This window comes from Mytilus californianus, unplaced genomic scaffold (genome assembly GCF_021869535.1).
Source record: "Mytilus californianus isolate M0D057914Y unplaced genomic scaffold, xbMytCali1.0.p SCAF_5, whole genome shotgun sequence".
NCBI lineage: Eukaryota > Metazoa > Mollusca > Bivalvia > Mytilida > Mytilidae > Mytilus > Mytilus californianus.
The window spans coordinates 24831637-24847841 of record NW_026262701.1 but is presented as its reverse complement, the minus strand read 5'-3'; the positions used below and the strand labels follow the sequence as shown (position 1 = coordinate 24847841).

Sequence of the window (16205 nt, the reverse complement as noted above, 5' to 3'; positions counted from 1 at the left end):
TCAAAAACATATCAATTTTTTTATTTATTTGTCCTTGGATATAGCATAATAAAATCTATTGTGTTTTTGTATATATATTTTTATTTCAAATAGGGTTTCAAATTTCAAAGTGATAGACAGATATTGGGATTCATTTATTCATTACATATTGTTTGTCCTTGAATTATCATAATGTCCTGATAACAATATAAGGTTTAATATTTAGAGTTGAATAAATCGCCATCTGATTAAGACTTCCAATTATTGATAAGAATAACAGATTTAAAAACTAATATCATAATTAAACAAAAGTTATACGTTTTTTCCCCTTCAATACTTTTTAGAATTAAATGAAAACAAAAACCAAGTTAAAAAAAAATAGATGAAAATTGATTCCTTATATATAGTCAGGAATTCTGGCGTCGAAAAATGCTCTCCTAACTTGTGACCCTGATAAAATAAAAGGAGATGTGGTGTATTCCCCAATGAGACAACAAACCATATACAAAAAAAAAACAGAAGACATTCGAAATACATATGGAAGAAGATTATTGAAAATAGTCAAAATAAATTTTAATTTTAACCTGGAAAAGAATAAATAGACCATAATCCTACTCAAAACAGAAACCATTGTTTAAATGGCTTTCAAAGTCATGACCTTTCAAAACTTCTCTAGGACACCATTAGGGGAACTACAAATGTGAAATTTTGGAATTTAAAGAAGGTTTTGAAATGTTCCTTGCCCTATTTTAATGGGGTTATTAAGTCAAGGATTTATCAGAAAAATTTGACAAAAAATCATTTTATTTCACCAAGTCTCATGCTTAAGCATCAGCTTGAAACATTTTTCATCTTGAAATAATGGACTTAATATTGGGGGCTAAGTAAATGTAGGGCCCTTACCACACCTACTCCTTTGTCAATCAAATTAAGGAAATACAAAAATCCTTGCTTTCTTCATAATAAAATTGAATAGAACGAAAGGGAGAAATATATATCATTGTCATTTTGCTTAGTTTCTTCTGTTACCTTTTCTGACATCGGACTCTGACTTCTTTTAAACTGTGCGTATTGCTGTGGGTTTATTTATTCTAAATTGGCTAGAGGTATAGGGGGAGGGTTGAGATCTCACAAAACATGTTTAACCCGCATTTATATGTATCGGAATTTAGTGTGACGTCCATTTTCACTGAACTAGTACACATTTTTGTTTAGGGGCCAGCTGAAGCCAGCAATAAACCGTTTGCTCTCAAGTGTGACAGGTTAACTTCCTATATAGTTTTGTATGTGGACAGTGCCTTAATAAGACATGGGAAGATTTATTTTTTTTTAAATTAAGTAAAAAGGTTTTATTATTGAACTAGGTCAGGATTTTGGCAGTCTCCTACTTATAAGTTAGTATGTAGGAATAAAAAAATAGACAGATTTAAGTTCCTATTTGCCAAAATATAGTTTTTGTTGTGCTTTTAACTTTATTTTTGATATAGTTGTGAGGCTTGTTTTCAAGCTACAGGTGTGCCAAATTGACAAATTATGTAGGGATTATACATGAAAAAAAATTATTTAGTGAATAGAAAAAAAACTTAATGATAGAATTTTGAAATAAAATGAGAAGATGGGATAGTTCTTATAATATGATTTCAGAAAACTATAAGAAAAGTGGAGTCACTGAACTAATGTTTAGTATTGTTATATAACAAAATATATAAATTTTCTGTACATTACTTCATAGAACTAAATTATCTGAGTTATCTTCCCTCATAAAGCCATGTTATAAAACATTTTACTAGTAATCAATCAAATTTTTCCTGTACTTGTAAACATGGTTGTCATTATAGTTAAAATCACCTAAATGGCTTCATTGAAATGAAAATTCTCACAAATAATTGCATTCCTGCATCAAAATTTGCTTAATTCATTAAAAATTTGGACAATCATTGGGTGTTTTGATCTGAGATGGCAAAAAATCTCATACTTCCGTAAAGGGATATTTGTTGTGTAAAATTTACGAATTTATGAAATTTATTTTAATTTTTTCTATTTTTGGTCTGACCACCTAGTAGCACAACTTTACCAAATAATGATAACCAGAGGTAAACCCCCTACTCAGATCTGGTGTTGCATAGTCATATGTCAGAAGCAAAATCATTGGTCAATTGCTATTTAACAGAAGAGTCATTTGAACTGAAATTCAAAAGAACCAGATAGATGATAGAAAAAAACAGATAAATGTACTTCTAGTCCAAATAATTATGATGTCTTGAAAGGCTGTTAAATTTGTTTGCTGTGACGCCTTCCTACAATGATTATTTGGACTAAAGTGCATCATAAAATGAGTTTTTATGCACAATATTGATCACATTGAATATAAGATATTAAAAAAGCACTTTAAATTTACTTATTTATGTTGGGGAATTCAGATTACATAACCTGGATTTTAGAATTAATCTACAATTTGTATATCCTTTGATATCCTTTATCCTTGATATGAAAAAAAAATTATATTCAAGTTGCAAATAAACTGTTTGAAAATTAAAGAAAATCTATGCAACCACTTCTGATAAAAGGTCTTGTTTTAAATTATGACATTCATTATCAAAAAGCACGTGATATTTAAAATTATTACATAAAACAGCATTATGATATTTATTTATTTTATTTGACATTGAGGAAATGAATAGAACACAAAAATATAAAAATGAACCTATGTTAATCAGATCAATCCAACTAAAAAGTGATATATTAGGTATGCATCAATAAATATTACATATGCATCAATAATAATTTTATGGCATTTTTAAAACGTGAATAATTTTGAAGGAATGAGATAGGGAAGCGATGTACAGAATTATGTCTTAAATGGATATAACCTTGAATGGCATGTGATTATAGAACCACAGGAGATTTGTTTTCTAGGATTGGTTAAATTGATGTTTGATCTACTCTCTGTGGACAGTCAGATGATTTTAACTTAATGTATAAACGCCTAACTGCAGGAAATTATAAATTGTCCTATTTTTTATGATTTATAACTGACTTTTGGTCAAGAAAATCTTCTGAACAGATTTATAAATATCGTCCTACTGTGTTGTTTGTTTTCATTGAATTTTTTCGTAATTTGGCGAGTGGTCAGGAGTCATACAGGAGTGCATAATATTGCATACAGACATACAATAATTTCATATTCAACTTACTTCCACCTCATCCAATTCTGTAAAGAATGCATTTATTTCTTAAAGTTTCTAATGTATTAGGGACCAATTGCAAGATGGCCATAAGGATCACACTTTTTCATGGTTCACGCTAACAATTTAGGTAGTTTCCAGCATATATCTTAGTTCAATGAAGGTTATTGTATGAAGATCATACTAAATTCAAAGGATTTGATCAATGTAGAAAGTTCTTATATATCTTTCTAATACTATATAAATTTTCTCTAATTACATAGTATTGAGATTATTGACTTATCTTATTTATAGAAATTGCTTTCTAGAATATTTTGCAATAAATTGGATCTATCAATTTTCTGGAAAAAAAGTTCTTTACTTTGAGTGGGGAAATTGAAGTCAAATGATGACACTGACAAACCAATATAAATTTCAATCATGGTTTACTATAAGATCTATCAATTGTTAGAGTATTATTTTTTTACTGTGTAGTTCTACATAAAGATTTTAAATGTGATTGTATCCAAAATCAATCATACAAGTTGGTGCTTATAGAAAGCTTTTATGGAGATTCTTACAGATTTTTGGTGAACATCTTGGAAAAAGCCATACAGTTCTTGATTTTATATAATTTTTGTTATGTTTTTGTATGACATTTATAGGAACAAGAATTCTTTTTTTAAATGGAACTCAGGAGATTAAAAAATTCAAATTATACAGTACTTTTGTCCTTCTAATTGGAAATTTGAGAGTATTTACATTATGTCAATGTATCATACCTTCTATCTTTTATATGCACAATATATGGGATATATTGGAAGGACATATTTTCTAATATACATAAAATCATTAACATTTGATGGGTTAACAAGAAATAACTAGTTTTTGATTTACTGCTATTAAGGATATTAGAATAACTATATATTTTAATTGGGCTCAGATTAGTACAATATTGTTATTTTATGGTAATATTTTTTTAAAGGATTTTCTCAAGTGGCCACATAGATAAATATTCTTTCAACTCTTAATTACTCTTTTTGGTTATATTTCTTTAAGTTTGTGGCATTTATGTCAGGACATTTTAAGCTAATCCCTCCAGGGTTGTTCCCAGATGGCTATAAATATTACATGAAATATGAACACAGAATTGTTAATGAACTTAGTACTATCTGGTCTAATTAATGTTCATTTCTTTAATTACCTTTTGTGTTTTAGGACGTGTGAAATTTTTATTTGTTTTTAATGAATATTACATGTTTATTTTTCTCTAATTTATTCCTATCTGTTTTTGCACTCTAACATGGTAAAAAAAAGGCAAGCAGAATTAGATTGGTTTATTTATATCTTATACTTGTTATAAATATTTGTAATTTTTATAGGATTTTATAAGTATGAAATTTCGTAAAATCTGAATTTTTACATTGATGATATTGGCCGTAATATATCATCATCAGCTGCTGTTGTTTATTATCACATATCTCTCCTTGATATTAATATTATCACATCCTCACTACTTGGCAAGTTCTGGAAATGTTTTAACTTAATGGACCCCATCTGAAATAAGCTGTATGGTTTTCATGGGTTATCCTTGCATGGTTGAAGAAAAAAATCAGCATTGTTTTCGGTATTAAAGCGTCAATGATCAATCAAAGGTTTAATGTTTTACTTTTAATTGATTGAGAAATGAATTTTAATTCCAATGTTACAAATTTGGTGTCTTTGGAAGTAAAACCAAGTAACCTTAGTGTAGAAAAAAAAGACATATAAAATTGTTAACAGTGTGTTATGGGTTGCTGTTATATTGATACATACCTTTATTCACATTATATAAGTCAGTTTTAGTGTGTTCAGTAAGATCTGAAAAAGATCATATTAGCTCAGGGGAAACACTTTTTTTTACCATAATTGTGATATTTATACAAAGAGATGAAGCAGTAATTCTGAATTGCTTGAAGGAAGAACTTATAGATAACAGATGACAAAGCTAGATGTGGCCATATTGATGTAAAAGTTAAAAACACATTTTTAACAATTGGACAATCTTCTGACTTCTTGATTTGACAAACTTATCTTCCTGATAGGAAACAAAAGTGGTGGTCGAAGTGTTTCATTTCCCAAACAAAATGTACAACTTAGGACTAAGAAAAGATTATTGATAAATTATAAATACATTTGTGTAATTGAAAACTTTCATTTATGATGTCATTGAATGTTCTTAAATGACATTAACAGATCTACTTAGATTAATACATAATACATAAATTGCAATAATTGGAAAATTAAGTGAATTCGTAATCAAACAATAGAAGAGAACTTGTTCCTGACCATTGAAAAGTTCTTCAGGAGATTGACTTTATGTCTGACAGTGGTATCTCTTAATTGGTTTGTTCATTAAATTTAGCAAACAGACATGACAATTACATGTGATATATAACTGATGTAAATAGACCATTTGTAGTCAGCGAATACAATAAAATGTCTGGCAAAAACATGTTAATTCTATAACAGTTTCATAAAGGCTGATATCAGCAATAAATGCTGATGTTCTTTAGATTTGTCACAATCTTCTTTTCTGAGGCCAAAAGTATTTTTGTTCTATATGAACTTTTAAATTTTAATTTAAATTTCATGGGAGATAACTAATTGTTTTCTTTCCTTTACATGAAAGGGGAAAGCATTTATTAGCTTATCTCCAATATGCTTTATACCTACCTCTGGATGTTTCATAAGGAATTAAATTAGTTTTTCCTTTGGTATGAAATTAAAACTTCTTATTCCAGTTTTCATTTAGAACATTTTTATGCCCCACCTAGGGGCATTATGTTTTTTGGTCTGTGCGTCTGTTCGGCCGTCTGTCCGTCCGTCTGTCCCGCTTCAGGTTAAAGTTTTTGGTCAAGGTACATTTGTAGTTTTTGATGAAATTGAAGTCCAATCAACTTGAAGCTTAGTACACATGTTCCCTATGATATGATCTTTCTAATCTAATTTTAATGCCAAATTAGAGTTTTGACCCCAATTGAACATAGAAAATGATAGTGCGAGTGGAGAAATCCGTGTACTATGGACACATTCTTGTTTTTGGCTGGTTTAAATTCTAACATCATTTCATACAGAGAGTCAATATCAAACCTGTAGGATTCTATATGTACTCTATTCCTTCACTGCCCATATAATATTTATGTCTTGATGTTGTTGAGTATATAAAGAAGAAGATGTGGTATGTCAGTGCCAATGAGACAACTCTCCATCCAAGTCACAATGTATAAAAAGTTAAACCATTATAGGTTTTACCGTTTGAACATTTTTATTTTATGTTACTAAATGCAGTGGGAACAGACATTTTTATTTTATGTTACTAAATGCAGTGGGAACAAACATTTTTATTTTATGTTACTAAATGCAGTCGGAACAGGAATTTTTAAGGCCTGCAAATAATGAAATTTAGACATTAAAGTCAAATAACGGTATATCTTAATCCTTTACATAAAAATTATTAATTAACTGATTTTCTTTATAGTATTATAATTTTATCTTTCAGCTTATGTCAAATTTTGTAATACTCTTATGTGCAAATATGATAGGGATGTATCATAAATATCTTACTGATCTGACACACAGAAGAACATTCCTGGAGGCCAGAAACTCAATACAGTCAATGAAGAAATTAGAGAGAGAAAAGAAACAACAGGTACTGATTTCAAAATATTGAACTGAAATTTTAATACTCCTTATTTAAATTGAAAATGATATTGGATGGATGAACTGAGAAATACTAAAGATAATCAATGTATAAATAAATAGTGATTTTATTGCTGTTCTTCGTCCTAACATTGTCTAGGATGTCTTATAAGATGAACTTGAACCAATCAGGTCATAGGTTTTCATTTCTGAATTGTTTCTCATTTTGTCATGTTAAGGTTTTTTATAGCTCACTATACGGTATGGATTTTGTTGAAGGCCGTAGAGTGAACTATGTCTGCTGACTTCATCCTCCTTTGGTCTCTGGTGGATATATATATATATATATATATAAGTACGTCTGAACCAGTGACAACTCTACAACAGATTTTATCCATCGGATCACACGCAGTGATGGTGATGGATAAAATCTGTTTTAGAGTCATCACTGGTTCAGACGTACTTATAATATAATTATTTCTGTGACTGCATCTTACATTAATTTGTAGGATCCTTTAAAATAGATAATTCAGCTGATCTGTAACAATTCCATGTTCATGCCTTATATATCATGTACTGTGTTACGATGCTAGATAAATACTGCTGGTGATCCGATGGATAAAATCTGATGTAGAGTCGTCACTAGTTCAGACATACTTATAATATAATTATTTCTGTGACTGCATCTTACATTAATTTGTAGGATCCTTTAAAATAGATAATTCAGCTGATCTGTAACAATTCCATCTTCATGCCTTATATATCACGTAACACTGTGTTACGACGCTGTATAAAAACTGATGAGGAAAGGTAACCGGTATATATAGTTATCTCATTGATAACCTTACCAAATCTCCTTATTGTGATATTGAAAGTTCACACCTTAAATTATGATCTGGATGGCCCTTATTGTTCACCTTTATAAATAAGAAGATGTGGTATGAATGCCAATGAGATAACTCTCCATCCAAGTCACAATGTATAAAAAATTAACAATTATAGGTCAGTACTTCCTAAGCTGTACTCTCTGGTATTTACTGATGACTGCTTCATATGTCTTTGAAGTTATATATGAATACACCTTATCGCTATTTGTCCGCCATTACTGGACTTCGCAAAGGTTACTATAAAATTTTGACGTCATAATACAAAATATCTGATGCCACAATGGGAAAATGATTGTTGTATGACGTCAATAGTTCAAGCAGCGCAGATTCTCGGGTCAACTGGCGCAGATTTCCAAATAGCGATAAGGTTTATTGCATTTACAACTGAAAAGCCTTCCTAGAAATTCTGTCATTCATTGTCTGAAAAAGGAACATGTAATTATAACAACTACAAACAAACAGACAGACAAGGTATTATTGAGAGTTCATTTTCTGTTCATCAATAATCATTACATCAAGGGGTACAGCTACTTACGCTACAAAAAGGGGGTACATAGATTTTACTGAGGCTGCTGTACAGACCTTAGCCTTTACTGACATGGCATCAATCCTTAAACATATAATCAAGAAAAAGGAAACAGGAATCATCAAAAATATTAAACAGTAAAGCAGATCACACCAACCTCAAACAGCCGACCCTTTGAACAAACAATAAAAATCCTGCCCAGTCCCCCAATATGATGTAGTAATAAATTTTATCTTTTTGAATTGATATAAACTTAAGTATTTCATAGAGGTAAAGCAGTACAATTTATAAAATCAAGGACTAATGTTCTGATTCTTTTGGCTAATACGAACAAGTGATCTATATTCTCAAGTAATAACATCCGACATAAATCTCTATAATAAAAACCAAAGTTAAATACCAAAGTTCACTTATTAACATTACTAGTATAAAAAGTTCATTAATCATAAATAAAAGTTGTTTTATAAAAGAAGTAAGATGAAAGGGAAATAATCCTCTTAGAATGACATAATAGATTTGTCCTAACACTACTGTGATATTTCAGTTCTATTAATTATTGAATTCATTCGTGATACTCTTTTTCTTTAAATTTCCTATTAGTAACTTGAATAAAAGAAATGTATTAAACTCTATAGTCAACTTGTGACCAACAAACACATACAATAACAAAGGGGCAACATTTCAAATACTGTGTATTGATTGGTTGTTTAAATAGAACTATACATTTAGAAATTACCTTGAGCATTTACTATTGTTATTGATAATAAATTAATAATGTTTAGGTAAATGGTGCATATATTCATGCATAACCTTTATCAGACAATTAGCCAGGAGGTCTCTGTTAAGAAGAAAATTAACAAAACTATCAGTTACGAAAAGAGTAAATCAACTTCAAGAAAAACTTTGATATATTAATATGACCCCCTTAAGTGTTGGTGACTCCAAACACCATGATACATGGCCGTCATAAGTATTGAAAAGAGACAATTTAACAAAAGAAATCAATAACAAAAAAGGCGCAATGACTGTATCAGACTTTTGCTAAATGATACACAATGATTCTCTATTTGGATGTTAGTTAATCAGCTTTTAAACAGCTATCAAACATAGCAGCTATCATAACCCTACTACAAATATAAAAACTTGTCAAAAAATTCATTAAAAGAATTGTTATCATGTTATGAAATCCTATAAAGGATAAGTTATTACCAAACTTTGGTCAAAAGATATATTTACAATAACTTTTAGATTATGGTATATGACCATAATTGCCATGAATATTGACTGCCAAGTTAACTAAACATAAAAATAATATATGAAGAGTTTTGAACACAAACAACAGTCTTTAATAATTCTACCAGAGACATATATATATATATGTCTCTGATTCTACTAAGCCTTATTATAAAAGTTGTTACCCTATTGTTGTTCCTGCGTCATTGGTTTTGCTTTATTGAGTCAGAGTTATGCATAGAAGCTTAGGTGAATAAATATAGGCTCCTTGGAGCCTCAACATATCCTTTTCATTTGTTAAAAATGTAAATTACATCTGATGCAAATATCATGTGGCTTTTTTCTTGAATAATCAGTAAACTCTCCACGAAGTGATGCTATGGTTATTTTAAAGACATTTTTTGGGGTAAATATACAGTTAAAAGTTATAATGATAAAAAGGGGAGGTTTGAAATCTCAAAAACTAGTTCAACATTGCCACACCTTCAAGTGTCTCTCCCAAGTCACTCACTCGCTCACCTGGACCCTAAGATCAATTGTTGTCTTTTGTCATATCCTAATTGTTTTGGTTATTTGAAGAACTTAGTGATGATGGCAGATAGGTTATAGTCTAATTTATTCACAATTTCTTTAGACTGGTGATTTATATCTTAACATATTGTTATTGGGCACCAGTTTATTGTTGAGGACAGAATGTTTACCTCTAGATGTGTTTTGGATATATTTGATATATTAAAAAAACAAAATCCTCTTTAAAATTGCAGTTTATAACTGTGCCCATAGTTCAGTATGATGACATTACATCAATCATCCATATGATGGGTGTCACATGTGGAGCAGAATCTTCTTACCATTCTAGAGCATCTAAGATCATGCCCTCTTTTTGGTGAAATTGCTCAGTCTTTAGTTAAATTCTAAGTAGTGATTTATATATAATTAGTATTTGGTAGATTTACCATCAACTATATTTTGAATCAGTTTTGAGAGAATATGAAAATACTAGGAACTAACAAATCCATTTATTTATTAACTTCTACATAATTATAACCAATCCACATTGTGTCAAGGATAAAAATATATTTTGTTCTACTCATAAAATCAAAGTCAATGTGGAATTAGCATTGTATGATATCAAAGTAAAAACAATTATATTTACTGATCTGGGATTAGAAATAATTCTATAATATCAAAGTATAATCAATTATTTGCTGGTCTGGAATTAGAAACATACATGTGCCAGAGTTTTCAAGTCATAAGGCGAGATTTGAGAATTTTCAGCTGGAGTTTGGGCCTCATAACTGGAGATTTTTTATCAACATTTTCAGTGATCATTTTGATGATAAACCTTACATATTTCCCCTTTTTTAAGATGAAAATGCAATGTACTTTAGTAAGTGATTTTTTTCCTTTAGTCATCTTTGTCATTATTTGATGTAGTATGGCTTAAGTGTCCTTTCAGTTTATGGGTAGAATGAAGTTATGGTTATTGAATATTTCAGAGCTTTGACTTTTTTGCTCATTCACTCCTACTTTTTAAAATAATAATGCCGATTTTGATGTGTTTTGATCAATTTAGAAAAAAATATCATTCATGTATACAATCAAAGTTAGAGATATAATGTACAGGATTTAGGGTGTGTCCCTTTACATAACAATGTAAATATGATAACCAGACGCAGAATCGTGTGACTCGTGTTCCTTTACATAGCGATGTAAATATGATAACCAGATGCAGAATCGTGTGACTCGTGTCCCTTTACATAGTGATGTAAATATGTTGTAAACCAGATGCAGGGTCATCAGACTCTTTTTAACAAATTAGTATCATTTTCTTTGTACTGGTATCAAACACATGTAGGCTTTCAAAACTTTTTTTTTAAATTTAAAAAATCTAAAATTTACTTGTTGCTGGCAATTTCTGTTTTTATCTTTAAGTAAGATATATTGTAAAGTAATTTTATTTTGATTGTGGACGAAATTTGTCTAATATTATTCATGTATTTAATTTTATATGGTTGGAAGCCAGCCATATATCTTAAAAAGCACAATCATCCTATTAAATATTTAACAGTTCAACCTTTAGAAGTAGTAAATAAGCAGCCTGGTGAATCTCTTTCAAAGTTTGTATGATCATGGAAAATAATTGAATTAAATTGGATTAAAAATTTACAGACAGTCTACCCTCTAGGTCTTAATGATAATATCATGGGAATTGGTAATATATCAAGAACCGATTCTGTTAACATTTTGGATATAGTTTTCTAAAACTGTTCGTAAAAACCGTTCTCATGGGCGTAGAAAAAATCGCAATCAAAGAAAATTTCGGACCAACCATACAATTATTTCGAACCTAATTTCTATTTCAAAAAACAACGGCAGACATTATCTATTAACCAAGCTCTGTTCTTTACCTATAAATAAATCAAATAAAATTTTAGAGGATTGCAACACAATTTCATATTGCAGTCCTAAGTATGAAATAGTTCAAATTATAATGGCATATTGTTATTCTAAACTGTTTCCCAAAATTGATCGCCCTGAAGATCATAAAAAACATTTTATTAAAATAAAGTATGTCAATAAAGGTTTTGATTTTGTAAATATTGCCCGTATTTTTAACGACCATTCTGTTAAAGAACAAATTCCTGGATATTTTGATAATACTGAACTCCCTCTTATTTGTTATATTTACAAGAAATCTACCCGAAAATTTGTGTTTGATTATAGCCAAGTCTGTAAAGATGTAAATATCAGTGAAAAAACACCTACGTCATGTAATTGTAGTAATTCCGAATACACTTATGGCCCCATTTCCCATGTTATAACAGGAGACCTTAACATCGTTTGCGACCGAGAGTTAAAATCATTCCTCAGTAAAGGACCTAAATAACGTTCCCAGTCAATTATTAATTGGAATGAGTGTCGTAATATCATCCACGACTCACTTCGTGCTTACTGTTTGAAATGGTTAAAACAGGAAAAAGCTGACAAAAAATCTTTGGACTCTTTTTTTAATTCAGTAATGAAGATAGTTGATATACGGATACAACATTTTAAAGAACATTTTACTCTTAACAACAACCATAAAAATCCTATTTCTCGTATCAAACATAAACTAAAAGAACTAGCCAAGGAATATGTTTTTGTCCCGGCTGATAAAGCTGCTAATACTATCATTATATATAGTTTGACGTAAATTTTACATTGAGGTTCTGTAAAAGGAAATCACGAATTCACCAACACTCCAACTGACTTCATTTTCAGAAAACGATATCTGTAACAAACATAAACTATTAGCTACTTCTTTACAAGCAGAACCAAATACAATGAAAGTCCCAACTTTGTACTGGCTTCCGAAGCTACACAAATCACCTTACAAATATAGATTTATTTCGTCTTCAAGTCATTGTTCCACTACTAAATTGTCTATTCTACTTACTAGTACACTTGATACAATCAAAAACCTGATAATAAATTGTTCAAATAAGGCCTTTGAAAATAGTGGAATTAACTACTTTTGGAGTGTCAAAAACGTGCTGGAAGTACTTGATAAATTGCATGCATATATTGGTGATTTTGAATATGTTCAAAGTTTTGATTTTTCTACCCTATATACCACTTTGCCTCATATTTTTATTAAGAAAGAATTCACACACCTAATTAAATGGGCATTCAAAATGTCAGAATGCGAATACATATGTTCAAACTCTTTTAGGTCATTTTTTAGTAGCAACAAACAAAAGAACTATGTCAATTGGACATGCTTTGATACTATATCTGCCCTTGAATTTTGCCTTGATAACATTTTTGTTCGCTTTGGAGATTCCGTATATCGTCAAGTTATCGGAATTCCAATGGGAACTAACTGTGCACCACTTATTGCGGACCTGTTTTTGTATTGTTATGAGTTACAATTTATGACTAAAATCAGCTAAGTCCCATCGAAACAACATCTGATACAAAAATTTAACAATACTTTTAGATATTTGGATGATATATTAATGGCTCTCAATAATGACGACTTCAGTATGTATACTAAAGAAATTTATCCTGTCGAACTTACTTTAAATAAAGCTAATACTAACAATGACCACTGTCCTTTCCTCGATCTTGATATCTATATCATTAACGGGAAGCTTAATACAAAAATTTATGATAAAAGAGATAATTTTTCATTTCCTATCGTTAATTATCCATTTTTAGATGGTGATGTTCCCTTGTCACCATCAGACTCGGACTTCTCTTGAACTGAGTTTTACTGTGCGTACTGTTGTGCGTTTGTTTTTTCTACATTGGCTAGAGGTATAGGGGGAGGGTTGAGATCTCAAAAAACATGTTTAACCCCGCTGCATTTTTGTGCCTGTCCCAAGTCAGGGGCCTCTGGCCTTTGTTAGTCTTGTATCATTTTTCGCTGCATTGAAGACCCATTGGTGGCCTTCAGCTGTTGTCTGCTCTATGGTCGGGTTGTTGTCTCTTCGACACATTCCCCATTTCCATTCTCAATTTTATTAATAGCATCAAAGTTATTATAACAACACATTTTATATTCTTCCTGTATCTATGCATGTTGATCTGCCCGGGTCACGAAATATGTCATAGCTCTTTGAATTTTAATGATATGATGATGTCAAAAACTGTCAGATTAAAAAAAATAGGTGTAAATCAATTGTAATAGAAGAGACCATATGATTTTATACATGTACATATCCCAAAATTTTGAATTAAACATCATACAAAATTCAACCCAGAGAAAGTTAAAATTTACATGTAGTGTTCAATGAATTTGATTCACAATGTCCCAGTTATAGCCCATTAACCATGCAGATTAAAAACTTCTTATTTAAAGTGCTTTCCCATGCATTTTCAAATATTTACAACCATAACCATTCATCTGTAAACTATTTTTCTTACAAGTTGTCAATTGTATATGGATTTTTATCATCTGTTGAACCCAAATTGCTGAAGTGGAAAACAGGTAAACTTGGAGTAAGGTGATGACCATTTGATATTCTGAAGGGACCAGGAGATTTTGATGGTTGAATATTTATTTTCATCTATTGCTAAGCATGATTGTTTTTTGTGGGACTTTGCCTCGCAAAAATTAATTTTTACTTTTGTACACAATCTATTCCTGTATTTTGTGTTGTAGAATGTTCTTTTTCATTCTGTCTTTGGCAAGATTATTTATTTTCTTTAATTTCAGTTTTTTTCAAAATCCCTCCCACCCCACCCCACCCATGAAAAGAAAATAGTTAGCCCCTAAAGTCACTTTGCTTGAGTGGAGCACATGTGAAATGGAGTAAAGTCATCTTGCTATAGTGGATCACAGGTTAACTTGGATTAAATTCACCTTCCTCAAGTAGAAAACAGGTAAACTTGGAGAAAAGTCACCTTGTTCAAGTGTGGTACAGGTAAAATTGGAGTTAATTCCCCTTGCTCAAGTGGAAAGCAGGTAAACTTGGAGTAAAGTCATCTTACGTAAGTGGGGTAATTGGAGTTAATGCATTTATCTGAATCAAACCAACTGTTTCACCTTAGTACTTCTGATTTCATTAACTTGCATACAAGAAGGTTTTGTAACAATTTGATCACTAGCAAGATAGTTGGTTAACACATGGATGGTTTTTACTGTAAAGATATTGATTGGATATTAAGTACTTGAATTTGCATGTAAATAATTATTTTGATCCACTGCCATTGGTGGTTTTGTTCTATTTTGTGCTGCCGTGGTATGTAAATATGTAACAAAACAAGATAGCTGTCACAAATAAATAAAGGGTTTTTCAAATCAGTTGATACTTTGTATTCTAGATACTGGTTATTATATGGATGTAATGAAACATAAAAAGAGATCAAAAACAAAAATTCAGAACCTGGATATTACAGGACAGCTCATAATTAACTTGCACTAAAAATTCAAATTAGCCCTTAGAATTAGAAACTATTCATAGTACATGTAATAAATATCTATAAACTAATCTACTGATTATTGCCTGTTAATTGATACATCTCCAGAATTTCATATACATTTTGTTCATGTGTTGGTAAATCTTTCACAAAATTTTTTTTAGAAAAATTATTAATGCACTAGAAGGCTCAACACATCTCACGAGTTTCTGGCTGCTAACCATTTCAGAGATGAAATTGTATAGTATATGGTATATTAAATTGCAGTATGAATTCCCAATGCCCTGAAGATTTATAATCACAATACCGGAATGATTTCTTATGATTAAAATTAAATTAATTCTTGTTGAAATAAACCTTAAGGACAAGAAAATTTTGTTATAATGTCAGTAATTTCAGAAATTTTAGTAATTTGTAAAAAGAATTGCAAATGTAATGCCTCAACCCAGGTGCTTCAAAAATTAATGATATCTATTTTGAACTTTATAAGAAGGTTAATTTATTTTATATGATCTAATTCTAATAAAAGGTAATATCGTGCAGTGGAAATGATTTATAAGATATAAAAGATTATACATCATATTCCATAGAAAATATCTGCTTATTCATAGATAAGATGGTAGCACTGTCTGCCATTGCCAAGTCTTGACATCCAGTTTAGTATCATGACAGAACAATTTATGTAGGTATTGAAAATATATGGTCGAAAATGATTTGGTTGTCAACATGTCAGAAAAATTAAACTTTTAATCTTCACCTAAAATTGGGATCAAGATATTGTCTACTCTTACTAAAATGTTGCCTTAAGCAAAGATGTGAAAGGGAATA

General features: G+C 30.2%; 1 protein-coding gene across 2 annotated transcripts in view; it reads left to right on the top strand.

Annotated features, from left to right (window-relative positions):
* Window positions 1-16205, top strand: part of LOC127700226 (adenylate cyclase type 2-like) — a 102470-nt gene that overhangs the window by 31182 nt on the left and 55083 nt on the right. For both annotated transcript variants that reach the window (XM_052203648.1, XM_052203647.1), the window contains exon 5: window positions 6685-6834. In XM_052203648.1, the coding sequence (XP_052059608.1) occupies window positions 6685-6834 (150 nt within the window). The remainder of the gene's footprint in view (window positions 1-6684; window positions 6835-16205) is intronic.